A 27,169-nucleotide genomic window follows, 5' to 3' on the forward strand; every position below is an offset into this window, starting at 1 on the left:
TAAACATTCCATGTTCCGGTAAAAAAAAAAGAAACAACGATGCAGAATGATACCAAAATATCCTTGTTCAGTTACTGAAACTCAAGGATAAGCAAGGAGGTTTTAGGCATTCCGGTACAAAGAAGTAACCTCGAAGGGAGAAAAATATTTAGGCCATTTCATAGCAACCTCAGAAGACAGGCAGAATTCAGTGGACACGTCCACAATTATTCTAGCAAAAGAAAGCCAGCCTTCTGGCTTTTCCTGAAACTTACCAGAGATGCTCTCACTTTGCACCTGCTGCCCCCTCTGGCTGTAACACTCTCCCCTGATGGCCTCATGTCTCCCTCTGGCATTTGCACAACTCTCTGTTCATAAGCTGCCTTCTTGGTGGTGCCCTCACTCGTGGTCCCAGGTAGAAACTGCAACACCATTCCCTGCCCCCTTCCTCCACCCTAGTACTCCTTATGCCCTTTCTGTTTTCTTTTTTCTCCAGGACCCTGATCTCCCTCTAACATCCACAGAATATACTTGCTTATTTATTTTGTTTATTGTCCAGTAGTGCATAAACTGCCTAGAGAGAACTTTCTGTCTGATTTGTTCACTCACAGAGCATCTTAACACCTAGAGCAGTGCATGGCAAGTGATAGAGACTCAGTGAAGAGTCGTTGAGTGGATGAAAGTAAATCAATGGGCAGATACATAAACAACAGTGTGTTAGCTCAGGTTCTCCTTTTCGACCCCCTGCAGGTGTCATCACATCTGGGTATCAGTGTGCTTCCCCCCACCCCCAGCAACCTCAGAAGACAGGTGTGACACAGGACACCTTCCCACAAACATTGTGGCAGCATCTCAACTGGCCAGACACGTGCTGTTTACCTGGCAGTGGTTCAGGCAGAGGCTGAGCTGGGGGCAGGCGATGTCCAGCTTGGAGCAAGAAACCTGCTTTTCTGGGTAGAAAAAGGAGTAAGGGGCGCGGGCAGAGGGGAAGCAGGGAGATGAACGCTTCAGAGGATGACCTCCCACCACCCTTCACCTGGTTTCACAAACAGAAGGGCTGCCTACTTGAGTGGATTGCAGGGGAGTAAGAAGATTGCCTTAAAGAAGATTGCCTGCAAATCTCTCCCCTCTGCTCTCTCCACCAACAGTTTTGAGATTATTGGACCCCAGTTTGAGTCCCAGCTCTGCCTTTTCCTAACTTTGTGACCTGGGGCCAGAAATGTCCCAGAGCCCCGTGTCTTCAGGTGCCACATGAGATCCACGCTGCCCACGTCGTGGGGTTGCTGTGGAAGCAGTGGAGGCAACAGACACGTATTCCTTCTCCCTGCACAGTCAAAGTCCTTTGTTGTAATAATTACAACAGTTAATACTTACTTAGCCTCTTCTATGTGCCAGGCATATAGCATTTGATGTACATTAACTCATCTAATTCTCACAGTAAGCCTAAAAGAAAAGGAGAGGAATTGTTAATATTTCCTTATGTAACAGATGAGGAAACCAAGGCATGAAGAGAGTAAGTAATTTGCCTAAAGTCACACAAGGTAGAGACAGGATTTGAACCCAGGAATCCGGCTTCAGCATCTGTGCACCATGCACTCTGCTGCTTTGTAAGTGGTAAAGTGCAGTGCTGGTGTGAGAGGTTACACACCCGCAGCCCCTTCACTCACTCCCATACATTCACTCCCAGTGACAGCCACGTAGCACCAAGCCCCCCGACCCCAATCACTCATCCACACACAGACACGCATTCTTCCACTAACACACACACACACACACACACACACACACACACACACCCTGCACTCCACTTCCACGGTCAAGGAGAAGGGAGCTGGCTCAATGCCCAGAAGCCCCAGGAGCAAGCCCAGCCTAGTGTCAAGCGGGCACACAGCTGGGTGAGGAGCTGCAGAGGGCGGGAGGGGCTGTCTTCCTCGCACAAAGTCACCCTTTCCACTGAGAAGGGCAGGAGCTCTCAATACCGAGCTGCCCCCGGACAGAAGGGCTTCAGGAGCGGGGTTCCCACAAAACAAGCCACTGTGTGTGGAGGGTCTGCTCTCTCCTGAGACATTTCACATGTATGATTTCATTTAGCCTCATGTCGACCCTACCACATCGGGGATTCTCATCCCATTTTGCCAGCGAGAAAGCAGAGGCTCAGAGAGGTGAAGCGACTTGCTCAGGACCCACAGCAAGCAGACGGCACAACTAGGATTCTAGCTCAGGAGGCCCTCTGGTCCTGCCCCTCTTCCTGCCTCAGTCTGTCCATCTGAGACCAGGGAACAGCAGAGGAGACTCCTCCCAACAGCAGGGACTCCTCTTTTCTGCCCCCTCCTCTCTCATGTGTCTGTCTTTCTCTCCCAATGTCCTCCTCCCTCTGGTCCAGGTTAGAGGCCCCAGACCCAGGAGCCCCCCGATGGGCCTGTCCTCCCTCCACCTCCCACCTCCCTGCTCAAATGACTGAGTCTCTAGTTTCAAACCTTTCAGCCCCCTGGGGGCATCTTCAGAGAAATCACAAGGCGGGAACATCACGGGGGCTGTATTTGGATAAAGAACAGTGATCATGATACCTTGGGACCCCCAGTCATATGCCAGCTTCTAGTCCTCAGTTTTTCCCTCCGAAAAATGAGAAGCTTGAATTCCACGCTGTCTAAGGCCCCTTCCTGCTCCGATGGGAGCTCCCATGGCAGTCTTGAGCTCTAGCAGGTACTTTTCATGACACCCAAGCTTCACATACTTTCTCTCACTCAATCCTTAGAGTGGAAGAGAGTGTTTTAAAGATGAAGAAGTGGAAGGGGTGCTCAGGGAGGGATCCTGATTTCTTCAACCACTCAGGCAAAAGCTGCCCCTCGTGGCTTGGACTCCTGTGCAGCCAGGGATGGCGGCGTGACTTTGGGCAACAACGTTTCTCTCTCAGATGTTCACTCCACATCTTTAAGATGCTCTCTTAAATCTGTAAAGTCTATTTCCATCTGGACAGAGGAGTCCAGGGAGTCTTGCCAGGCCAGGCACCCCAAGTCTTACCCCCAGGGCTGGGGGAGACCCCAGGGGAAGAATGCTGATAAGGATGTGCTCCCCAGGATTTGGGATCCAGCTCTCTCACTAGGGCGGCCCTGCAGCTCCAGCTGGCTGGGGAGGTCCCCTGACCTCCGAGAACAATGTCCCCACAGTGTGTCCTGGAAGTGGGTCCTTCTCTAGAGCATTGAATCCAGCCTGGAGTGGGGATGCCTCTCTTTACCCCTGCTGAGCTTCAGCGATGCCTTTGTCTCGGGGCTGTGGGAGGGAGAGCCCTGGCCGGACCTGGTTCCATCCGCCTTGACCTGGCCAGGGACTCCTGGGTCGGGAGCACCCCTGCTACTGAACCGGGAGCTGCAGTCACTCCAGCTCCCGCTCCGCGTGGGTCCCCCGGGGTTACCATTGGGCATCTGGCAGACGGTGGCGCAGCCGGCCCGGCAGCACTTGAGATTGTCCGCGCATTCCCCATTCGAGAGGCACTCCTGCGTGCAGTTCAGGTCCACCTCTAGCGCGGGGCACACGCCTGATTTCTCTGCTCCTGTGCCTGGGAGGCGGACGCGCAGTGGGGGACTCAGTCCCGCTCTCAGAGGATGCCCGCCTCCTGTCTGACGGCCCCAAATCTCAATCTCCCGGGAGGAATTGAGAAATCTCAATTTCTCCCCAGAAATCTCAGTCTCTGGCCCTGGCACCCCCTACGGCCTTCAGAGAGCCCCACCTCTAGGCAGGGGTCCCCAACACTTGGGAGGGCTGGAGTGAACTAACCCTTGGCTTCAGAGCCCTCAGTCCCTAGGGGACCCCCGCACGGATACCCACACCGCACAGCTGAGCTTTGGAGCTTGGGCAGAGTTCCTCTCCTACCACTGTGTCGCCAGCCTCAGCACAGGGTCTCTCCCCAAATTTCAGCTTTCAGTGGTCTCCCCACCTCCAGCACATTGGACCTCACACCTGACAGTCCAAGGGTCACCCCCTTTAGACACCAGGGATCCCCGCATTTTAGTCTTCATTGGTCTCCCCATTTCCACGCCAGGAATCTTCATTTCTCTGTCCCCAGAGAGGCTAAGCCTCTGCTGGCTCCCTCCTGGCACTCCTGGTTCGGCCCCTTCTTGGAACAGGCCTCTCCCCGCCCCACTCACCTGGGGCCTGAGGAGGGGGAGGGGCAGCAGCAGGCCAAGGAGGAGGGTGGCAACTAGGTGACCGAGGTAGCGGCAGGCAGGCATGGTGCAGGAGTGAGGCACCTCCGGATGGGGAGGTTTAACCGTGTGCCTGGAGGCGTGAGGTGTTGGCGGGGGCCCAGCTGGCTTGAGTGGAGGACTCAACAGGCACCTGGGGCAGGCTGCCACCTCCTGTCATTTCACAATCCCCCAGGATCAGGTGTCACTCTGGTCCCAGTGGGAACCAGGAACCGGGTGCAGCTCGACCAGCTGCAGCTGGACGCTTGTCCACTCCTGCTTCCCCACGTCCCTCCTGGGGCCCGTGGGCAGGGCAGCAGGAGGCCAAGGGCTAGACACAGGGGTTCCCATTCTGAGACTCAGGGGTCTCCCGGTAATGCCCGCTGTCGGTAAAGGAGGGGGAAAGGGCAGGACCCACAGGGAGGAGCCTGCGGATGAAGTGGGTGGATTTGGGGTCAGCAGATCAGAGTGAAAATTGCTCTTTAGAGATTCATGGTGGAGCTGTTGTGTAGGGATACACAGCACGTAGTAGGAGCTGCAGGAAAAATTATTCATGAATGAACCGACTGGACACAAGAAACTGAGGCCAAGGAAGGTGAAACGCCTATTAACATCTAGAGCCATTTCATGTGTGTTTCTCCCTCCCTCTCTTTTCCACACCAACACTCTCTCAGGGCTCCCTGGGTGCAGCCCTGTGTCCAATGTCTCACGGAGTCATGGATCTTCCCAGACACCTGTGAACAGACAGATATTGTTGCCGTCAGCTGTGCCTGACAGATGGACTGGATGTGCAGAGGGGGTGCCCTCCCACCCAAGGTCCCGTGAGAAGCTGTAGAGACAAGGTTTGATCCCAAGTCGCCATCCCTCCAAGCCCTTATCTTTTCCATTCCGTCATAAATGTACGTTCTTCGTGACACATCTAGGGCACACAGCTGGTGTAGAGAAAGGAATTAAAGGAGTCTTCAGCACTGGCTTTGGGTGACGGGGTCTGGGTTTGACTCCCACCCACCTCCAGCACCTGCCAGCTGAGGGACCTTGAGTGAATCACTTCCCTGTTCTGAGCTGCCGCGTTGCCACCTCCAAAGATGCTGATAATATAAAAATCCCATGAGAACACAAATGGCGTGTTCCTGAATGGAACAGCTGTGCCCTCCTTCAGGGCTAGATACACACTGACTGATACTGGACCCCCAGCTCTGGCGCATAACAGGTCGTAGCTCAATGGCTGTGAATACTTCAAAACTGGTGTCTCCTGCTAGTAAGGAGACTGCTGGGTACACACCAAGCTTTAACGTGCAGGCTGCTAAAGGCCAAAACACACTTACCTAGCAAGAAGAGCCTTCAAACATCCTTCCTGACCCAAACTCTGAGGTCCTTAAGCCCCAGGAGGTCTTTGCTGCTGGAGGGCACAAGGGGGCGGGGGCAGTGACCATTGGGATGACAGGTGAGTCGGAGCTGGTGACAGAAGCACATCCAGCCACTGTCCCCACAGATGGGTCCCGGGGGAAAGAGGGGAGAATGCCTCCCCAATTCCCATGTTCAGCCTGGGGACTGGAGACAGGTGCTGGCTGGGAGGGGCCAGGGCTGTTTACTCTGAGCACAGGGAACAGTCCACAGCCATGACGCAGGAGCCAGGTAGGGGCACAGCCCAGGGCGGCTCCTGGAACTCAGTCTAGGGCAGCAGAAGAGCAAATGGTCTTAGCCTGTGGACCCAGCTGCCTACTGGACCTTCAGCCTCAGGCACTGCTCTCCACAGCCTTCTCCTGGCACCTAGCCAGCTCCCCAGGCCAGGAAACTGCTTGGCCTCGCCCTTCCCCAGCAATCTTGGGCCCCCTGCAGGCTGACTCTATTTTACAGGAATGTGAATTAGTCTGAGTCAGAAGGATAGGGTAGGGCTGAAGGTTGGAGAAGAAAGTTTATTAGGTCAGTGGCCAGAGGCAAGCAAAAGCCTGTTAGCTTTGTGTGATGCTAGGCTCTGTGCCAGGTACATTCACATATTTTTGCTTCTGCATAAAAAATAAAAAGAACAGAACCCTTAAAACCAAATACATTCAGATCTGGGTCAGGGGTTGGCTACTTCCTATCTATGGGACCTGGAGCAACACCTCACTTTTCAGACCTACGTCTTCTTCCTTAAAAGTGGTACCCTGATAACTGTTTTGTAAGCTTATTTTAAGGATTAAAGGGAAGAGCATAAACCAGAGGTTGGAAATCAGGCTAAAATATTGTAATGTTAGCCCACATAGTACATTTAAAAATTTTGAAATGCTTGCCAAGATTTAAGATTGGGGGATTTCACATAAAAGTAAATTTCTAGCGTCTGTTGGAGAAAGTAAACAATTTGGTAACACAGTCATGCAAACTCCCATGGCAAAGTTCAACTAGAGAAGTGGGTCTCATATCTCAGCCAGCATCAAATCACTTAGAGGGCTTGCTAAAACACAGATTTCGAGAATCCCACCCCCAGAGCTTTTATTCAGTGGGACTGGGGCGAAACGTGAGAATCTGCATTTATAGCTTTCCAGGGATGCTCATGGTGCCACTCAAGGGACCACACTTTGAAAACCATGAACTACGCTAAGTAGAGCTGCTCTCTTGTTATAAAGGGGAGCGATCTCTCCAGTTTCCATAATCCCCACCATAACCTATTGTCTCCCCTGTCCCCACGCCCACTCCAAGTACTTCCATCCTCATTGCTCATCTGACTTGGAAGGTGTTTAAAATTGTGACCTCTGGCGTGGGCTCACAGTAAGTGTTCAATAAAAGGTAACTTGTTATTATTGAACGATCTTATGCATTAGGTGTTATTTTTCCCATTTTTACAGATGAAGAAACTGAAGTACATCTAGGCAAAGTGACTCACTGGAGGAAACAAGGCAGAAAAGCAGACTGAAGACCTTGCCAAAGCAAGTCATGTGGTCCCGGTTATTTAAATGCTACACACACACACACACACACACACACACACACACACACACACACACACACACACACACACACACACACACACACACATCTATCTGAGATTAGCATAGGTGATGCGTCAAAAAGTTTGAACATGATTTCCTAAGTGTAAAATCATGTTTATCATGAAGAAAAGGAGGAAAGGAGATAGAAAGGAAAGAAGGAAAGTTTTGTAATGGGAGGTGATATGAGTCAGCTGCAGACATGCCCACTCTAAGGTGATGGTAATCAAGGGAACATTGAAGATCTGAGAAAGCCTTAGGAAAAACACAGTGTCTTTTACCATACAATAGGGCTTTGTTCACTTGGAATTTTGACCCATTCAAACTCCCTTCTCTCCATGGAAACCTCTCTCTCTCTCTCTCTGCGTGTAAGGGCTATTCTGCTGCTTTGTCACCTAGCATCCATTTGTCCTTTTACTGATAACAGTAGCCTGATTTTTGATTTGGGGGATGACTCTTTCTCCACCCAGAACAAGGGGGGTTGAAGGGCTCATCAATCAGAACTCCTGACTTACTCCCAGACCAGGAGTGGCCAATCAGATGCTCTCCTTGGAATTTTAATCTGGAGCAGTGAATGACGACACCTGAAAATGCATGGAGCTCGTTCAGAGGTGGCCTGAGAAGACCTTGGTTCTGCCTTGTTTACCATTCTTTCCAAGCTGGGTTCTTTTCAGCACTCCCTTCAGTCCCAAGAGATAAACTAAATCAGCGCTATTGGTTACAAGCAAAAGACTCCAACAGGATCTCACTTAAGGGTACAAGCAGGAAGAGTGAATGGATGCCCACTACATCCCCACACCATTCTAACCAGTTCCTTCTCTGCTTCCAATATAGCCAGACTCAGTTTCTGTTGCTCACAGCCAGGGAGATTTGATGCCTTTACCAGGGTCACCGTCAAGTTCCTCATTTCCAAATCCAGGGACCTCTTCCCAGCCCTCATCCTCCTCTAACTCACAGGTTGGGTCCTACGGCATAAATGCAAAGTCTTCACAGAAAAAAAGTTTTCTACATCCTCTCCGTGCAAAAAACTATGAAAAGGAGAGCATCCATATGTGATGTAGCTTGAGCCCCCTCTTGGGAATCTACAGCGTCCTGATGGCATTGCTCTCAAACCTCTTTGAGAGGTCAGTCTTTTTTTTTTTTTTGGCGGTATGCGGGCCTCTCACCGCTGCGGCCTCTCCCGCTGCGGAGCACAGGCTCCGGATGCGCAGGCTCAGCGGCCATGGCTCACGGGCCCAGCCGCTCCGCGGCATGTGGGGTCCTCCCGGACCGGGGCACGAACCCGTGTCCCCTGCATCGGCAGGCAGACTCCCAACCGCTGCGCCACCAGGGAAGCCCTAGAGGTCAGTCTTTAAAGTCAGAGAGTCTTGAGTTCGAATCCCAACTCCTGCCATTATTGGTTATGTGACTTTTGAAAAGAAGTTAATCCCAGCTCTATCATTTCCTAGCTCAGTGACCTTGGCAAAGTTATTTCATCCTTCTAAGCTTTAGTTTCTTCATCCATAACATGAAATAATACTTCTACCCTCTCTGGTGGCGCAGTGGTTAAGAATCCGCCTGCCAATGCAGGGAACACGGGTTCGAGCCGTGGTCTGGGAAGATCCCACATGCTGTGGAGCAACTAAGCCTATGCGCCACAACTACTGAGCCTGCGCTCTAGAGCCTGCGAGCCACAACTACAGAGCCCGTGTGCCTAGAGCCTGTGCTCCGCAACAAGAGAAGCCACCGCAATGAGAAGCCCACACACTGCAACGAAGAGTAGCCCCCACTGGCTGCAACTAGAGAAACCTGGCACGCAGCAATGAAGACCCAACACAGCCATAAATAAAAATACAAATAAATAAAAAAAATTACTTATACCCTCATAAAGTCCACATGGATTAGGAGACAATTTTTTTTCAAAGCATCAAGACGGCGCCAACTCGTGATCAACAGCTGTTTTCAAAATGCCCCGTAGATGCTCTGAGCTCTGTCTACCTGGCCCTGCTTCATCCCAGTGGCTCCAAGGATGTCATCTACCTTCATGCTCTGACAGCTCAGGTTCTGGACCAAAGACTCTGCGCCTGCACTCCCAGCAGTTCAGGGTGCCTGAAAGTATTTTGTCTTTGCCTGGGAAAGTCAGGCGTTATGGTTTCTCTGCCTGGTCTCCACAGGGAGAGAAACTGTAACAGACTCTCCCAGGTATCAACCCAACGGCCTTTCCTCTTTCTTCCTTCCTAAGAAAGAAAGCTCGATGTTGTGTGTGGCAACAAATTCCCTCCTAAAACTAGCCATTAAATATATACCTGAGAAATCTGTCAGTATAAGGCTATCTATGTGCTCTTAGGATGGAGATCAGTAATAAATATTTAGCGCTTTAAGAGTAAACAAAGTAAGAATCAAACATGAAATTCTAGGAAACTGACAAATGATTCCAATGAAATCTGATAATGAGTAAATAAAGAGCACATGCCAAACACAGAGTTAAAAGAAACATATAATCTGTGATGTAAAGTAGTTGAAAGGAAGAAAAAAAAGAGAAATGAAGGAAAGAAAGAACCTCCCTCTTTCTCCCTTCAACATCCCTTCCCAGGGTTTATCTAATCTCATCCTCCATATAGTCATGAGAGGTGGGCAGGGTAGATTTCATCATGCCCACTTTATAGAGGAGAAAACGGAGGCTGAATTGGCATCCCGAGTCCAGGGAGCACAGCACAGGACAGGCAGGGGCAGAGTGCACGCACAGCCAGTATGTACTCCAAGAACTAGTGTGGAATGCTTCGTAGAATTGTGTAAGGAAGGAACATCCTTGTAAACCAGATTTTTACAGTGGTTGTTATTCATCTGCATTATTACACAGGACCAGGCACCAGCCTCCCTTGTAAATGGACCCACCTCCAGGGTCGACCCACCTCCAGGGTCGACCCACCTCCAGGGTCACATGGGGAGGCAAGAGCAGAGCTGTATTCTCCCTATTATTGTTATTCTGCATGCTCCCTGGTTACATCATCCAGTCCTCTTATACCATTTTCCATTAGGTGAATAATCTCCGATCTCCATCTCCGACTGACCTCGTCTATCCTTGGCGGGTTACACTTTCTCCTGTGGGACAGTGAGTGGTCTCTTAAAAAGTAAATCAGATCCCGATATTTCTCTGCTCCAAGTCCTCCAGAGGATTCCTCCCATCCCAGCTCCCACCACCTCCACACTTAGCCAAGTCCCCTTCTAACTCTCCCATCACACCCCAGTGCTTTCTTCTCACTAAGGGACATTGCATTTCTCATTAATCACTTCTTAAATATCTCACACGATTTCTAGTAAACTGTACTCATGAGAGCAGAGACTGGGTCTGTCCTGTGTATTAAAGATGCTTCGTAAAGATTTTATATTAATTGTTTATATTAACTAAGGCACACATAGACACGGGGACACACACACTTATTTTTTATTTATTTATTGGTTACACTGCAGCTTGCAGGAATCTTAGTTCCCCGACCAGGGATTGAACCCACGCCCCCTGCATTGGAAGTGCAGAATCCTAACCACTGGACCGCCAGGGAATTCCCCACAGACACACTTTTAAAACCCAAAACCTAGGAGTTCAATTTTGCCATATCACAGTAGAGGTGGTATGTGCAACTTCCAGCGAAGCTCGCACTTCCTGATGCTGCCACCAGGGGGCAGGCAGTGCCTTCCTTAAAGAATTGTTCCTAACGTCTGAGGAACAGGTTACTTGATTCCAAAGAGAATCAGCAGAAGCCCCCGCTTCCGCCTACAGTTTTGAGAGACCAGAGGGTCAAATAAAGGGCGTGGGGTGGGCAAGGGACTGGACCTAGCTGAGATCTACCTCTGTAGCAAGAGGGCTTTAGGTTACCTTGGAAGAAGAAAGGGACCTTTTTAGGAAGCAGACTGTGATACTCCCTGGGCACTGAGAAACTTCCTGAGGTGGGTTTATGAAAGGTGATACTACAAACACAATGCTATATACTCCTTGCTTTAATGCAGTGGACGGCACATATTTTTTTTTTTTTTTTGCGGTACGCGGGCCTCTCACTGCTGTGGCCTCTCCCGTTGCAGAGCGCAGGCTCAGCGGCCATGGCTCACAGGCCCAGCCGCTCCACGGCATGTGGGATCCTCCCGGACCGGGGCACAAACCCGTGTCCTCTGCTTCGGCAGGCGGACTCTCAACCACTGTGCCACCGGGGAAGCCCTGGACGGCACATTTAAAAAGCAGTCAGAAGGCAAGGAAACTAAAATCCTACGTGCTTTTAGGCAAGTGCTTTGGTCTGTGGTGTGTTCAAAGCACTTCAGCACCATGATCAATGTAGTCCTCACAAAGAAACAAACTGTGAATTTCTTAAGGGAGAAGAATTTTCTTTATTTTGCAAAGAAAGAACCTTTGGCTCAGAGAGAGGAAGGGACTTTCCCAAGATCACACAGCATCATCCAGAGCTGCTGAAGCCAATGTCTTCTAATTAGTACCAAGTTCTTTCCCATTAAACTGTTATAAATTAATAATTATTAATAATAATTAAATAATAATTAAATAACATATCATTAATAGTATTACTATTACTGTTTTCAGAACTGTCATTCATTGAGGGGTTACTCTGCCAGGCACTTGTGCAAAGCATTTTACAAATATCCTTTAATTTATTTAAAAATTTAATTTATTTTTTGGCTGCACTGCGTGGCTTGCGGGATCTTAGTTCCCCAACCAGGGATCGAACCTCTGCCCCCTGCAGTGGAAGCGTGGAGTCCTAACCACTGGGCCGCCAGGGAAGTCCCTCATATCCTTTTAATTCTCACCATAATGCTATGAGGTTGATAAAGAAAGAGAAACAACCTCTGGCTTCCAAGAGCTGACCTGGCACCGCAGTTGGTCTTATGTTCCCTTGCTGAACATAAATATTTCGCAAAACATTAACAGCAGACGACGTCATTCTGTGTCCATGATGGATTAAGACAAAAAGTGGACACCCTGTAATCATGCTTGAACACAGACAAAATGAGCTATATTATATAGGCCACCAAAATGACCAAGCATCCCCCTATCCTGCCTAATATGAATGACTGCTGCTTCTTTACCGAACATAGCTCTAGCCTTTATCTAGTCCCTTCTTACAGTTAAGATAGTTAGAACTTCCCCACTTCCTGACAGCATCCATCCAGAGCAAAGCCAGCTTGCTGAAACCCTCCCTAAAATCACCTAACACAAGCCCACATCCTGTAAGTCCTTTCTAACGTTCTCTTAACGAGACACCGTGTGGTTCCCAAGGGTGACTGTTGTTTCTTGCTGTAGTGAGTAATAAGCCCAACTCATTCAACTAGAAACAAGAGCGTTTCTAGTGCTCTGTGGCTGTAAACATTGACAGGTACAAGCATTATCCTTATTTTATAATGAAAGAAAGTAAAACTCAGAGACATTGAGAAATTTGCCCAAGAGGACGAGGTAGTGAGTAACAGAATGAACACCATCTATGTTCTCATTTATTTAACTGCTATGATTTTTGAGGTCCCTATTCCTTAACTTCCTTGTATGTAATAAGACAGACTCTGTTCTCCAAAGGTGCCCCATTCCACATCTTCCCAGAGGCAGGACCATGAAAAACTGTCGAGGTGGCTGTACTTGGGAGAGCCGGCACCTCCCTTTGAGGACTCACTAGATTCTGAACAAGTCATTTATCACAATGCCTTGCAGCTGGGAAGGTCTAATATGAAATTGAAATATGGTGCATCCTGGGAAATACCTACATTAGTCTTGGACCCCTGTCCACCATCTACATCCTGCCCTGCCTCTCAGCTATCCTCTTCTGTTTGTTCATATTTCCACATAACCAATTGCCACAGCTCTTGCCCAACTGGGGGAGGCAAGTTGGGAAGGTGACTTGGGTGCTCTGACCCTACGGACCACCCTCCTATTCTTACACCAACCTCTCTCCTTCAACCCAGTGAGCGAGCACCTCATGAAGGTAGCTACCATCCTATTAGCCTCTGTATAAATTGTAGGGAGTGAAAAAGCTGGATTCCCTCAAATTGAGTCCTGAGAATCTGAAAGCTTGTGGAGGGGACTTAACAAAATTTTGCACAAGGAATTGAAAGACACTTTGTGCGCGGGGGCTACTTTTTGATTGCCATCTCCCAAAGTCTGTATGCTCTCTTGGGACAAAGACAGTAGAACTGGTCAGAAGGTTTCTTGGGAGAAGACTGAGCACCAGTGTGGAAAGCCAGGGCCTAGGGGCCTTTCCATGTAACTCTTATGGTTAAATGGGAAGAGTGTACTATTGATGAATTCTGTGAGCTGGCGCCTGACGCCAAGAGAAAATGAGGTCCCCATGGCGGGGTGTATAAAAACTGCGGCTGGGTGACTAACTGTCTTCTATGAAATTTTAGCACTTATTCAGTAGCCTTCTCCGATTTATTTTCCAACACAAAATTTCTCCTCTGTCCAAACACCCACTCACCTATGTCACTCAGCTCTGATGGGTCTGTTCCTGACAGATGATAAAGGCGACTACCTCGCTCCCCTGAGGAGCTGAGATTAGCAGAAGAAAGCAGGAATTGCAAGCTCTGGGGCCAGGGCTCCCACGTAAATAATGTGGTTCCCCTACCCTGCCAGGTAACTCCTCTCCCCTACTCTGTACAGAGAGGACTCCCAGGTCCATCTGTGTTCAGGGTTGGGTGGACTTCGAGGAACAACTTGGGGTCTGCTTGTGATGCTCAAAGGCTACTTGGAAATTGATACAGACTCCGATCTGGGACATGGATGGAAGTAGAATCTTTGTTCTCATCTCCACCTCATTGTCTTGCCTCAAAGCTCATTTCACCCTCACTCTACCTGGTAGAATCCAACTCACCCTTCCAAACTCAGCTCGGACATCGCCTCTTCAGGGAAGCTGGCCTTAACCTCTTCAGGTGACAGCCAGGGCCTCCACCTTGGTTCCCACAGTAGCCCCAGGAAACTAATCCTCTAGCTAAGTGACATCTCCGTGCTCCCATTTCCTCCCTCCCAGGATTCTTAGGATGATTAAATGAAATCATGCAGGCAAAATGCGACCACAGAGCCTGGCGCATGGCCAGAGCTTACTAAAGGGTAGTTGCCCTACTTTAACTGAAGTAAGAAGCCCCTCCCCACACGTGACCTCAGGCAAGGGGATTCCTACTGCAAATGGACAACTGAGTCACAGACTCCTTTCTTTGTTCTTCTGAGAGTCCAGGAGAGCAACCTCTACACCCAGATTTGACCTGGCCCAAGAAGTAAAGAAAGAAGCTTTCATGCTGAGGTGTCTCTCACCCGGGTTTTTGTGTCGCTTGGGGTGGCCACTCAGAGGTAGATGGTGCTGTAATGGGGGTGCTTCCTATACCTGGCAGGGCCCAGTGTGAGGACAGGAAAAGGGGAGGTGCCGGCTGCTCTGCAGAAGAGTGCGAAGGACCCGCACCTCCGTGGACCCTAGTGGTGAAGGTTCTTAGGGGCAAACCACAGAATCCAGTTAGTGTAACTGGAATTTTTTTTGCCGTCCGCGGGCCTCTCACTGTTGCGGCCTCTCCCGTTGCGGAGCACAGGCTCTGGACACGCAGGCTCAGCGGCCATGGCTCACGGGCCCAGCCGCTCCGGGCATGTGGGATCCTTCCGGACCGGGGCACGAAACTGCGTCCCCTGCATCAGCAGGCGGACTCTCAACCACTGCGCCACCAGGGAAGCCCTGATTGACATCACTGAAGTCCAAGGCCTGAACACTGTATGTACTGACAGGTCCTAGACCATCCCAGAAATGAGCAACCACAATCCTCCCAGGACCAGGATGATTAACAAGAAGGAAGTGAGTTTTCCAAGCCTAGGTGGGGAGCTCAGGAGCACTGCAGACCTGCTCTGTAGGGTGGCTGACTCAGAGTTCCCATCTGAGAAAAGGGGAGCATGTGAGGAAGCTCAGATTCTCATGACGGGGCTTCTAGGGTGACCTTCTGCCAAGCTGGCCCGTGGAGGATGTGCTCAGTGTGCGGTTTCAGAGGACACTGAGCCACTTGTCCTGGGAGGCAGCGAGGAGGAAAGACACGGTGGCGTGAGGTGTGTGGCCCCCTGAGCTCCACCTCTTTTTCTCAGCCCTTCCCCTCCCACCCTGTCCTGCCCCCTGTGTTACCAGAGAAGGGGATAATAGCCACGCAGTTTCTCGTGCAGTCCTCCTCCTTCTCGAAGTTGTTCTTCTTCCGTAGCTGCCAAGTATAAAGGGCTCGCAGAGCTGAGAACAGGCTCTGAAGAACTACCTAATTATCATGGCCCTGCAGGGACCCCGGTAGGGAGGCTCCAGGCAGGAGTCAGGTGGCAGGGCTTCAGGGATGGAGGGGCTCTGGGTCAGCTGTGAGGCTGGTCATCACAGCTCAGTCTACAAGGTCAACAGCTGAACCCACCAGTTTGTTTGCAATAGAGAATGGTGGGGTGTCGGGGTATGAAATGTGAAAATTCGGGGGGGGACAGGGCATGGATTTTGAGTCAATCACCATGGCTAATGATTTAATATTCATGATTGGAAGATGAAGCAGCCATAAAAACCTTTATGCTTCTTTTTTCTCCAGTCTGTGGCTTGTTTTTTCACCTTCTTTAACAGTATCTTTAAAAAAAAAATTTATTGAAGTAGAGTTGATTTACAATGTTGTATTGATTTCTTCTGGACAGCAAAGTGACTCAGTTATACATACATACTCTTTTTCTTATTCTTTCCCATTATGTTTTGTCAAAACCTCTACGGAGCAAGTCATTCATGTTATTCAAAAGAACTGACATAGACCCAGGGAACAACAGAGGTTCGGCAGCGCTCCATCATGGCTCACCTGCACCCCCGCAGCAGCCTGCCCATGGGCCTCTGTCTCTGCCCTTGGCCCCCTAGAGGCCACTCTCTTCACTGCAGCTGCAGGGACCCTGTTAACAACTTTTGAGTCCTATCCCATTGCTCCCATGACCAATCCCTCAGTGACTCTCCAGCTCTCCGAGTCAAGTACTGATTCTTATAAAGTCCTACAAGACTCCTCACGACCTGCCCCATGGCCACTCTGGCCTCATCCCCTTCCTCTCCCCTCCACCCCCCGCCCCCCTCAGCTCCAGCTACCCTGGTCCTTGCTGCTGCTCAAACACACCAGGAACATTTTTTTTTTTGCAGCCTCTTCTCAACGCCTCCTTATCACAGAGGGTTTCGCTGACCAGTTTACAGAAAGAGCACAGCCTCCTTTATTCCCATCATTCTCTTTCTTCAAAACACTTGTCATGACCTATACCATGGCGTAGTATTTACCCCTTTATCTATTTTCTGTTTCCCTCCTAGAAAGCAAGTTATTTTGCTCTATTTTGTCTACAGCTATTTTCCCACACCAAGAACAATGTTTTGTAGGGCCTTGAGAAATATTTATCAAGGGATTGAATGTCTCATTTCATGCTCATGGGAATTGCACATTGTTTAGAGTGGGTATTATAAAATTTCTGTTAGTGAAATGCCTTTTAATGATGGGGAACATCTACATAATTATCAATCTAGCTCTAGACTTTATATCTTGATAGGATCATAAAATAATAGTTAAACAGGAGGACGAAAGAAAGGACCTTGAGTTTTTACCAATGTTGTACCAGCCTGGGAAAAAAAAAACAGCCTTGGCCCCATGAGCAACTCACAGAAGTGTTGTGTTTCTCACCCTCCCTGCAGCTGCCTTGGGCAGAGCAGAAGCTCAGCTCAGTGGTCCCATGTCCTTCTGATTAATTTTTTTTTTTTTTTTTTGGCCTTACTGCGCAGCTTGTGGGATTGTAGTTCCCTGAGCAGGGATCAAACCCATGCCCCCTACAGAGGAATGCAGATTCTTAACCACTGGACCGCCAGGGAAGTCCCTCTGATTAATTTTAATAATAGAGAAATCATCATTATTTGACACCTAAATATTTTTTCTTGTACAAAGGAAGTAGGTAGACATATTTTTTTCAGATTAATACGTCCTGGTGGAAAATGGACATCATTGTCCCAGAAATGTGATGAAACTCTTTATATCTGAGACTGGTAATCCTTACAGAGAACCAGTCAGTGTAACATGGTCCCCCTAGTCAGGTGGAGAAACTGCAGATGACTTGCCCCAGGTCACACAGCATGTGTGTGGTAGGGTCAGGACCACCATGTCGCAATCAGGTGATAAAGCAGGGGTCCCTAACCCCTGGGATGCAGGCCGGTACCGGTTCTTGGCCTGTTAGGAACTGAGTCGCACAGCAGGGAGTGAGCGGAGGGAGAGCGAGGGAAGCTTCATCTGCCGCTCCCCATCGCTCCCCATCACTCCCCATCGCCCCCCACCACCCCCCACAGCCCCCCAGCGCCCCCCAGCGCCCTCCATCGCTCTCCATTGCCCCTCATCGCCCCCATCACCCCCCATTGACCCCATCGCCCCCATCGCCCCCCATCGCTCCCCATCGCCCCCCATTGACCCCATCACCCCCCATTGCCCCCCAACGCTCTCAGTGCTGTCTCAACCATCCCCCAGCCCCCTCCTTCCATGGAAAAATTGTTTTCCACGAAACCGCTCCCTGGTGTCAAAAAGGTTAGGGACCGCTGTGATAAAGTACCCGATTGTGCCAAAGTCCTTAAAGTGCAGATAACTGGTAAGAGTTTCTGGATGCAGTGTCACACGTTCATTACTCCCTTGTCCTCATGACTCACCACAGCCACCAAATCACAGGGAAGACTGGGTGTGGGTTTTTTCTATGAACGAAATAAGTCCAGTCTTCACCAACACCAGCCAATTCTCCAAAGCACTCAAGCATCCCACAAGTCGATTCACTTCTGACACTAAGGTCCCACTACTTGAGGACAGAGTCTCCCAAGAATACCCCACTTATAACGCCAACCCCCGGGTCACCCATACGTGTGACCAACTGGGTGTAAGTTCAGAGGTTCCACGATCCCACCTACCATATTCAGTAATCATTAGAACCACTCACACAACTCAGGAAAGCCCTTTACTCAATGTCCCAAGTTATTATAAAAGATAAGACTCAGGGACAGCTCTATGGAGGAGATGTGTAGGGCAAAGGGGGAGCTAGGGCTGCCGAGCCCCCATGCTCTCTCAGAACACGCCCCCCTCACAATCCCTTGATGTGTTCACCTCCCCTGAAGCCCTCTGAACCTAATGTTTATGGGTTTTAATTGAGGGTTTGAGGTAAGCAATTTGATTGAATCATTGGCCATTGGTGACTGAACTCTACCTCAGTACACTCTCCTCTCCCCAGAGGGGCTGCGGGTTGAAGGTTCTAACCCTCTAATCACCAGGTGGGATCTTCCGGAGTCCAGTCCCATCCAGAAGCTATCTAGGGTCCCATCTTTGACTCATCTCATGACCTACGAAGACAGTAAATTCCAAGACTTTCAGGAGGTCTGTTTTAGGAACCAGGACAAAGATCAGATATGAATCTTTTCTTTACATTAAAGTGAGGTTCAGGGACAGGCAGTGACCAGGAATAGACAGTCTCACAGATGGGGTCCCTGGTCCAGTACGGTTCGGTGGGCTCCTTTTTTTAAAAGCTGAAACATAATGATTCCTTAGGAGAGTCATGAAATGTCCCTGGAGTTACAACTGCCCAACTTCCCAGGAGAAATCCAGAGAGGCTGTCAGCACCCACCCCACCCCTGCTCCCCAGCCCCTCCCATGGACTCGCCTCATTCCCTCCCCACTCCCCCCAGCCTGTAGAGGAGACGTGAGCCGGGACTTACCCTGGGCCTGGTTGCTTGTTTCACCTTCCAGGGTGCCAGCCACCAGGGTGCCCAGGAGGACGAGAAGGGCTGCAGAGAGGCAGAGCCGGCTTATCTTCGTGGACTTACAGGAGGGCTTCTGAGGAAAGCTGGGGGCTGACAGAGCTTTTCCCACCCCAGCTGAGGGGTGGGAACAGGCGATAAGGCGGGAAGTGAGGAGGAGATGATCTGGGGTCAGTGTTATTCCTAGAAATCCCCCCACATAACCAGGCTTCCTGCCTCTGCCTGCTGGGGCCAAATGTCCAGTAACAGCGCTTCTCAAACTTGACTCTGCCTGTGGGTCTTGTGGAAACACAGATTGTGATTCCACAGGTGGAGTATTTGTCTGATTTGTTCCTCACAGAGCATCCCAGCACCTAGAGCAGTGCATGGCACGTGATGGCCGGTCAGTGGGTGGATGAGAGCAAATCAAAGGACAGATAAGTGAACAGCAGTGTGTTAGCTCAGGTCCTCATTTTCAGCCTCCTGCAGGTGTCATCACATCTGGGCACCAATGCCCCACCTCCACCTAACTCAGAAGACAGTGTGACACAGGACACCTTCCTGCAACCATTGTGGCAGCATCCCAGCTGCCCGGAGGCATGCTGTTACCTGGCACTGGTCCAGGCAGAGGCCGAGCTGGAGGAAGGCCTTCTGTATCTGGGGCAGAGATCCTGCTTTTCTGGGTAGGAAAAGGAGTAAGGGGCGTGGGCAGAGGGGAAGGAGGGAGCTGAACACCTCTCCACTGCATGACTTTCCACCACCCCTCACCTGGTTTCGCCAACAGGAGAGCTGCCTGCCTGAATGGATCTCAGGAGCTGGAGTGGGTCTCAGGGGAACTTGGAAGATCGCCTGCAAGTCACCCCCCACTCTGGTCTCTCCACCAGTGGTTTTGGGATCGGAGGACCTCAGTTTACGTCCCACCTCTCCCTTTTCCTAACTTTGTTAACCAGGGCCAGAAATGTCCCAGAGCCCCAGTGTCATCAGGTGCCACATGAGATCCGTGCTGCCCACGTCGTGAGGTTGCCGTGGAAGCAGTGGAGGCAACAGACATATTCCTTCCCCCTGCAAACTCAGTCCTTGTAATAAGGATAATAGTGAGTTATATGACAGTTAACACTTAGCTCCTTTGACCAGGGAGTCAAATAATGGCAACGTGGGGTGGGAAAAGGACAGGACTGGGGTAAGGTCAATCACTGAAGCAAGAGGGTTTTCGGTTACCTCTGACGAAGAAGGAGACCTATTTGGAAGAGAGACTGTGGCTCTCCTCTGGCACTGGGGGAATTTCCTGAGGGTGGACTTCTAGAAGGGGACACTGCAACAATCAGTGCTATTTGTTCCTTTACTACAGTCGACAGCACATGTAAAAAGCAGTCAGGAGCTAAGGAAACTAAAACTCTATGTGCTTCTAGACAATTTTCTTTGGTAAATGGTGTGCAAAGAACTTTAGCAGCCTAATCAACATGGTCCTCAAAAGGGCCCAAACCTGGGGATTTCTTAAGGCAGATACCATCATCCTATTTTACAAAGAAAGAATCTGTGGCTCAGAGAGGTGAAGTGACTTGCCCAAGATCACACAGCAACACAGTGAGTTATTTTTTTTTCACAGTGAGTTATTGAAGCCAAACTCTTTTCATGAATACCAACTCATTTCCCCATTATACTTATAAATTAATAATCATTAATAATAATTAAATAACTTAAATATTTATAGTATTACTCTTACCATTATCTGATCACACATTCACTAAAAGTTTACTCTGCCAATACTTGTACAAAGCATTTAACAAATATATGTTTTTAATTCTCATCACAACATTATGAGATTGATAGAGAAAGAGAAAAGCAACCTTTGAGTTCTAAGATCTGAGCTGACTTTACAGTGGGCCTTATGTTCTCCTACTCAACAGAAACATTTCAGAAACCTTCAACATCAGACAAGGCCATTCTGTGTCCATGAAAGATCAAGACAAAAATAGGACATTCAGTAATGATGTTTGAACACAGACAAAATGAGCTACGTTATACAAACCACTAAAATATCCAAGCATCTCCCTATACTGAGTGACTGCTACTTCTTTACCAAGTACGGCTCTAACCTCTATCTAGGCTTCCCTTCTTAGAGTTAAGATAAAGGACACATTCAGAGAACTGCCCCACTTCCTGACAGCATCCACCCAGAGCAGAGCCAGCTTCCTGAAACACCGTCCCCAAATCACCTAACACAAGCCCACCTCCTATAAATCCTTCCTAAAATCCTCTTAAGGAGAAGCCCTATAGTTCCCCAGGGTGTGTAATAAACACGATTCATTGAGCTAGGAACAGGAGTGTTTCAGGTGGTTTGTGGCTGGAGATATTAACAGGTATAAGCATTATCCTTCTTTATTACATAAGGAAAGTGAAACTCAGAGATGTTGAGAAATTTGCCCAAGACTTCAAAGTAGTGAGGACAGAGCAGCTCTGTTAGTGTTCTCTTATTTAATAAGCCCTCTATTTGAAGGCTCTAGGCCTCCATTATCTCATCTGTAGTGAGGTATTTAGGTCCTGCTCTACAAGGGTCCCTCCAGCTCACATCAGCCCAGAGGCAGTGGCATGAGAATATTGTCAAACTGGCTCCACTTGGGAGAGCAGGGACCTCCCTTCAGTGGGGACCCACTGGAATCTGAACAAGTTATCCAATAATCCCTTGCACCTGAAAGGTCTTATAATAAACTAGAAGAGAGGTGCATCCTGGGAAATACCTCCCTGAGCCATGGACCCCTGCCCACCATCTACTCCTACCCTCTCCTCTCAGTCATCTTCATTCACTAGTTCATATTCCCACAGTATCTGATTTCCTTGTTCTTTGCCCAAATGGGGGAAGCTAGCCGGAGGATGACTTGGGAGCTCTGACCTTACTGACCAGCCTCTTCTTCTTACACTAACCTCTCTCCTCCAACCCAGTGATGGGGCACCTCCTGAGGGTGGGTACCATCTTATCAACATCTGCATAAATTGTCGGAAGTGAAAAAGAGGGATTCCCCGAACTTTGAGGTCTAAGAATCTGAAGCTGATGGCGTGGACTCAGCACATACTACATAAAAATCTAAAAGACACTTTTTTTTTTCCCCCGCACATATGGCATGTGGAATCTTAGTTCCCCAACCAAAGATTGAAACCGTGCCCCCTACAGTGGAAGCGTGGAGTCTTAACCACTGGATCCCTAAAAGACACTTTGTGGGAGACAGGGGAACCACCTTGATTGCCATGTCCACGTCTCTGTAGAACTGTCTTAGGACAAAAACCCAGAATGGGTCAATTGTGTTATTGACAGTACAGTCAAGACCAAAGCGATAAAGTAGGGTCAGAGGAAGCGGGGGAGCTCTTATTGGTTCAACGGGACAAAGGGGTGTTTTAATGATGAATGTTGCCAGCTGACACCTGCTGCCCAAGTGATAGTAGACTCCCCATCAGATGAGGTATCAACCGAGGCTGTCTGATAGGTACCTTCAGTGAAATTCTGGCTTTTAGTTATTCAGAAGCCTTCCCCAGTTCTCTTTCCAGCACCAAGTCCCTCCTTTATACAAACATCTACACACCTATGTCATTCAGCTCTGATGGGTCTGTTTCTTAGCGATGGCAAAGGTGGCTGCCTCAGTCCCCTCAGGAGCTGGGACTGGCAGAAGGGAGCAGGAAACTCAAACTATTGGGCCAGGGCTCTTGTGTGTGGTTCCCCCACACCCTGTGATGTTCCTGCCTTGTGATTTCTCTGAAGATGCCCGCAGGGGCCGGGAAGGTTTGTAATTAGAGGCCTCATCAGGGGCAGCTTCTGGGTCGGAGGGCTCTAACCTGGAGCAGGTTAGAGAAAGCCAGAGGACACTGGGAGACAAAGCCAGAGGACACTGGGAGACAAAGCCAGAGGACACTGGGAGACAAGGCCAGAGGCAGACGGACACATGAGAGAGGAGGGGGAGAAAAGAGGAGTCTCTGCTGCTAGGGGGAGTCTCTGCTGTTCCCTGGTCTCAGATGGACAGACTGAGGCAGGAAGAGGGGCAGGACCAGAGGGCCTCCTGAGCTAGAATCCTACTTGTGCCACCAGCTGGTTGTGGGTCCTGAGCAAGTCGCTTCACCTCTCCGAGCCTCTGCTTTCTCGCTGGCAAAATGGGATGAGAATCCCAGATGTTGTAGGGTCGACATGAGGCTAAATGAAATCATACATGTGAAATGTCTCAGGAGAGAGCAGACCCTCCACACACAGTGGCTTGTTTTGTGGGTACCCCGCTCCTGAAGCCCTTCTGTCCGGGGGCAGCTCGGTATTGAGAGCTCCTGCCCTTCTCAGTGGAAAGGGTGACTTTGTGCGAGGAAGACAGCCCCTCCCGCCCTCTGCAGCTCATCACCCTGCTATGCGCCCGCTTGACACTTGGCTGGGCTTGCTCCTGGGGCTTCTGGGCATTGAGCCAGCTCCCTTCTCCTTGACCCTGGAAGTGGAGCGCAGGGCGTGTGTGTGTGTGTGTGTGTGTGTGTGTGTGTGTGTGTGTTAGTGGAAGAATGCGTGTCTGTGTGTGGATCAGTGGGGGGGGGGTGTTGGTGCTACATGGTGGTAACTGGGAGTGAATAGATGGGAGTGAGTGAAGAGACTGTGGGTGTGTAAGCCCTGACACGTGCACTGCACTTTACAGCTTACAAAGCAGCAGAGTGTATGACACACAGACACACTGAAGCCAGATTCCTGTGTTCAAATCCTGTCTCTACCCTGTATGACCTTAGGCAAATTACTTAACTTCTTGTTACCTCAGTTTCCTCATGTGTAACATGAGGAAATAGTAACAGTTCCTCGTCCCCTGTTTTAGGATTATCGTGAGGATTAGATGAGTTAATATACGTCAAGAAGGAGCTAACTGTTGTCATTACTTATTATCCTTATTACAAGCACTGACTGTGCAGGGGGAAGGAATACATGTCTGTTGCCTCCACTGCTTCCACAGCAACCCCACGACGTGGGCAGCAGGGATCTCATGTGGCACCTGAAGACACGGGGCTCTGGGAAATCTCTGTCCCCAGGTCACAAAGTTAGGAAAAGGCAGGGCTGGGATGCAAACTGAGTTCCTCTGAACCCAAAACCACTGGGGGAGGGAAGGGGGAGGGGGGATTGCAGGGGGTCTTCCTAGCTCCCCACAGATCCACTCCAGCCCCTGAGATCCACTCAGGCAGGCAGCTCTCCTGTTGGTGAAGCCAGGTGAGGGGTGGTGAGTGGTCGTGCTGTAGAGACGAGTTCGGCTTCCTGCTTCCCCTCTACCCACTGCCCCTTCTTCTTTTTTCTACCCAGAAAATCAGGGTTTGTGCCCTGGATGGAGATAGTCTTCCCCCAGCTCACCATCCTCTGGAGCAGTGCCAGGTAAAGAGCTTTTATCCATCCAGTTGAGATGCTGCCACCATGGTTGCAGGAAGCAGCCCTGTGTCACAGCTGTCTTCCGAGGTAGGTGGGGTTAAGGTGAGGGGTGAAGGACATTTTTTAAAAAAATAATTTATTTATCTTTGGCTGCGTTGGGTCTTCATTGCTGCATACAATCTTTCCTTAGTTGTGGCGAGCGGGGGCTACTCTTCATTGGGGTGCGCGGGCTTCTCATTGTGGTGGCTTCTCCTGTTGTGGAACACGGGCTCTAGGTGCATGAGCTTCAGTAGTTGTGGCACGCAGGCTCAGTAGCTGTGGCGCAGGGGCTTAGTTGCTTCGCGGTATCAGGAATCTTCCCGGACCAGGGATCGAAACTGTGTCCCCTGCATTGGCAGGCGGATTCCTAACCATTGCACCATCAGGAAACTCCAGATGAAGGGCATGGTTGCCCAGGTGTGATTGACAGCTGTAGGAGGCTGCAGAGGAGGACCTGAGCTAACACACTGCTGTTCACTTATCTGTCCTTTGATTTGCTCTCATCCACGCACTGACCGGCCATCACGTGCCATGCACTGCTCTAGGTGCTGGGATGCTCTGTGAGGAACAAATCAGACAAATTCCACCTGTGGAATCACAATCTGTGTTTTCACAAGACCCCCAGGCAGAGTCAAGTTTGAGAAGCGCTGTTACTGGGCATTTGGCCCCAGCAGGCAGAGGCAGGAAGCCTGGTTATATGGGGAGATGCGCATGAACAACTCTGACCCCAGATCCTCCCCTTCTTCACTCCCCTCCTTATTCCCTGTTCCCACCCCTCAGCTGTGGTGTGAAAAGCTCTGTCAGCCCCCAGCTTTCCTCAGAAACCCTCCTGCAAGGCCACGAGCATGAGCCGGCTCTGCCTCTCCATTGCCCTTCTCGTCCTCCTGGCCACCCTGGTGGCCGGCACTCTGGAAGGTAAAACCAGCAACCAGGTCCAGGGCAAGTCCCGACTCACCTCTCCTCTACAGGCTGAGGGGTTGGGGAGGGATGAAGCGAGTCCATGGGAGGGGCTGGGGAGCAAGGGTGGGTGCTGACAGCCTCTCTGGATTTCTCCTGGGAAGTTGGGCAGTTGTAACTCCAGGGACATTTCAAGACTCTCAAAAGGAATCATTATGTTTCAGCTTTTAGAAAAAGGAGCCCACCGAACCGTACTGGACCAGGGACCCCATCTGTGAGACTCTCTGTTCCTGGTCACTGCCTGTCCCTGAATGTAAAGAAATGTAAAGAAAAGATTCACATTTGATTCTTGTCCCAGTTCATGGCCCAGGCCTCCTGAAAGTCTTGGAATTTACTGTCTTCGTAGGTCATGAGATGAGTCAAAGATGGGACCCTAGATAGCTTCTGGATGGGACTGGACTCCGGAAGATCCCACCTGGTGATTAGAGGGTTAGAACCTTCAACCCGCAGCCCCTCTGGGGAGAGGAGAGTGTACTGAGGTAGAGTTCAGTCACCGATGGCCAATGATTCAATCAAATTGCTTACCTCAGGGCTTCCCTGGTGGTGCAGTGGTTGAGTCCGCCTGCCGATGCAGGGCACATGGGTTCGTGCCCTGGTCCGGGAGGATCCCACATGCCATGGAGCGGCTGGGCCCGTGAGCCATGGCCGCTGAGCCTGTGCTCCGCAACGGGAGAGGCCACAACAGCGAGAGGCCCGCGTACCGCAAAAAAAAAAAAAAAAAAAAAAAAAAAAAAAAAAAATTGCTTACCTCAAGCTCTCAATTAAAACCCATAAACACTGGGTTCAGAGGGCTTCAGGGGAGGTGAACACATCAAGGGATTGTGAGGGGGGCGTGTTCTGAGAGGGCATGGAGGCTTGGCACACCTCTACTCCCCGTTTGCCCTGCGCATCTCCTCCATAGGGCTGTCCCGGAGTTTTATAATAACTGGGGACAGTAAGTAAAGGGCTTTCCTGAGTTCTGTGAGTGGTTCTAATGATTATTGAATATGGGAGGTGGGGTCATGGAACCCCTGAATTCATAATTTATAGCCAGTTGGTCACGTGTATGGGTGACCCCAGGACTTGGGATCGGCACTTGACGTGGGGGCCGTCCTCAGGGACTGAGCCCTCAACCTGTGGGGTGTGGGCTCCCTCTGCAGATTTAGTGTCAGAAGTGAATTGACTTGTGGGCCGCCCAATGGGTGTTGGTAGGGACGTCACATATTTGCAGTCAGGGACAAAACCCAGACTCACTCTTCTCTATAATTTGTGGCTGGGGTGAGGTCTGGGGACAGGGGACTATTGTATGTGGGACAGTGCACTCAGAAGTCCTTAGCAGTCATCTGTAGTTTCCTCACCTGAACATGACCATGTTACATGACTTCTTTGAAAGGATTGCCATTCATGAGTATAAAGAAGTTACCCATTTCATGGTCAATGATGGCCATTTTCCACCAAAATTTCTTAGTCTGGAAGACTTGTCTACCTACGTTTCCTCACCAAGGCCTCCCAAAGAAATTTATGGGTCAAATAATGATCATTTCTCTATTACTAAATTAATCAGAAAGTTCAGTGACAGCTGAACTTCTTCCCTTCCTGAGGCAGCTTCAGGGAGAGCAAGAAGTGTGGTACTTCCGTGAGTTTGCTCGTGGGGGGAAGACTGTTTTCTCCAGGTTGGAACAGTATTAGTCAAAACTCTAGGCCCTTCCCCTTGCCCTCCGTCAGACTATTATTTTATTTTCCTATCAGGATATAGAATGTTAGAGGTAGACTCATAATTATAGAGACATGCCCCATCACCCAATAGACTAACAGGAATTTTACTATATGCAGTCTCTTCAATGACGGTGCATTTGGCATGAGTATGAAATGGGAGATTCATTCCCTTGACAAATATTTATCAAATATTTATGCTTTTTGTCCCTAAAAAGCGTAGGTCATGTTGTAGGGAAGCAGCTGTAAACAAAATAT

The 27,169-nt window shown here is 49.8% G+C and overlaps 1 protein-coding gene across 1 annotated transcript; it reads right to left on the reverse strand.

Moving 5' to 3' along the window:
* Positions 1-831: 831 nt before the first annotated feature.
* Positions 832-4,208, reverse strand: WFDC2 (WAP four-disulfide core domain 2). The gene is made up of 3 exons (XM_060124343.1): positions 4,121-4,208; positions 3,392-3,535; positions 832-929 (listed from the first exon to the last, which is right to left on the reverse strand). Exons 1-3 carry the CDS (start codon positions 4,206-4,208, stop codon positions 832-834), a joined length of 330 nt encoding a protein of 109 aa, XP_059980326.1.
* Positions 4,209-27,169: the final 22,961 nt, after the last annotated feature.

Source organism: Lagenorhynchus albirostris, chromosome 15 (genome assembly GCF_949774975.1).
Source record: "Lagenorhynchus albirostris chromosome 15, mLagAlb1.1, whole genome shotgun sequence".
NCBI lineage: Eukaryota > Metazoa > Chordata > Mammalia > Artiodactyla > Delphinidae > Lagenorhynchus > Lagenorhynchus albirostris.

Excerpts from the sequence above, each read along its gene's own strand:
- WFDC2 (XM_060124343.1), bottom strand. The coding sequence starts at position 4,208 with ATGCCTGCCTGCCGCTACCTCGGTCACCTAGTTGCCACCCTCCTCCTT. Across the intron at positions 3,536-4,120 it reads CCTCCTCAGGCCCCAGGTGA|GCACAGGAGCAGAGAAATCA; the intron begins GTGGGGCGGGGA and ends TCCGCCTCCCAG. Across the intron at positions 930-3,391 it reads CGTCTGCCAGATGCCCAATG|AAAAGCAGGTTTCTTGCTCC; the intron begins GTAACCCCGGGG and ends TTTTCTACCCAG.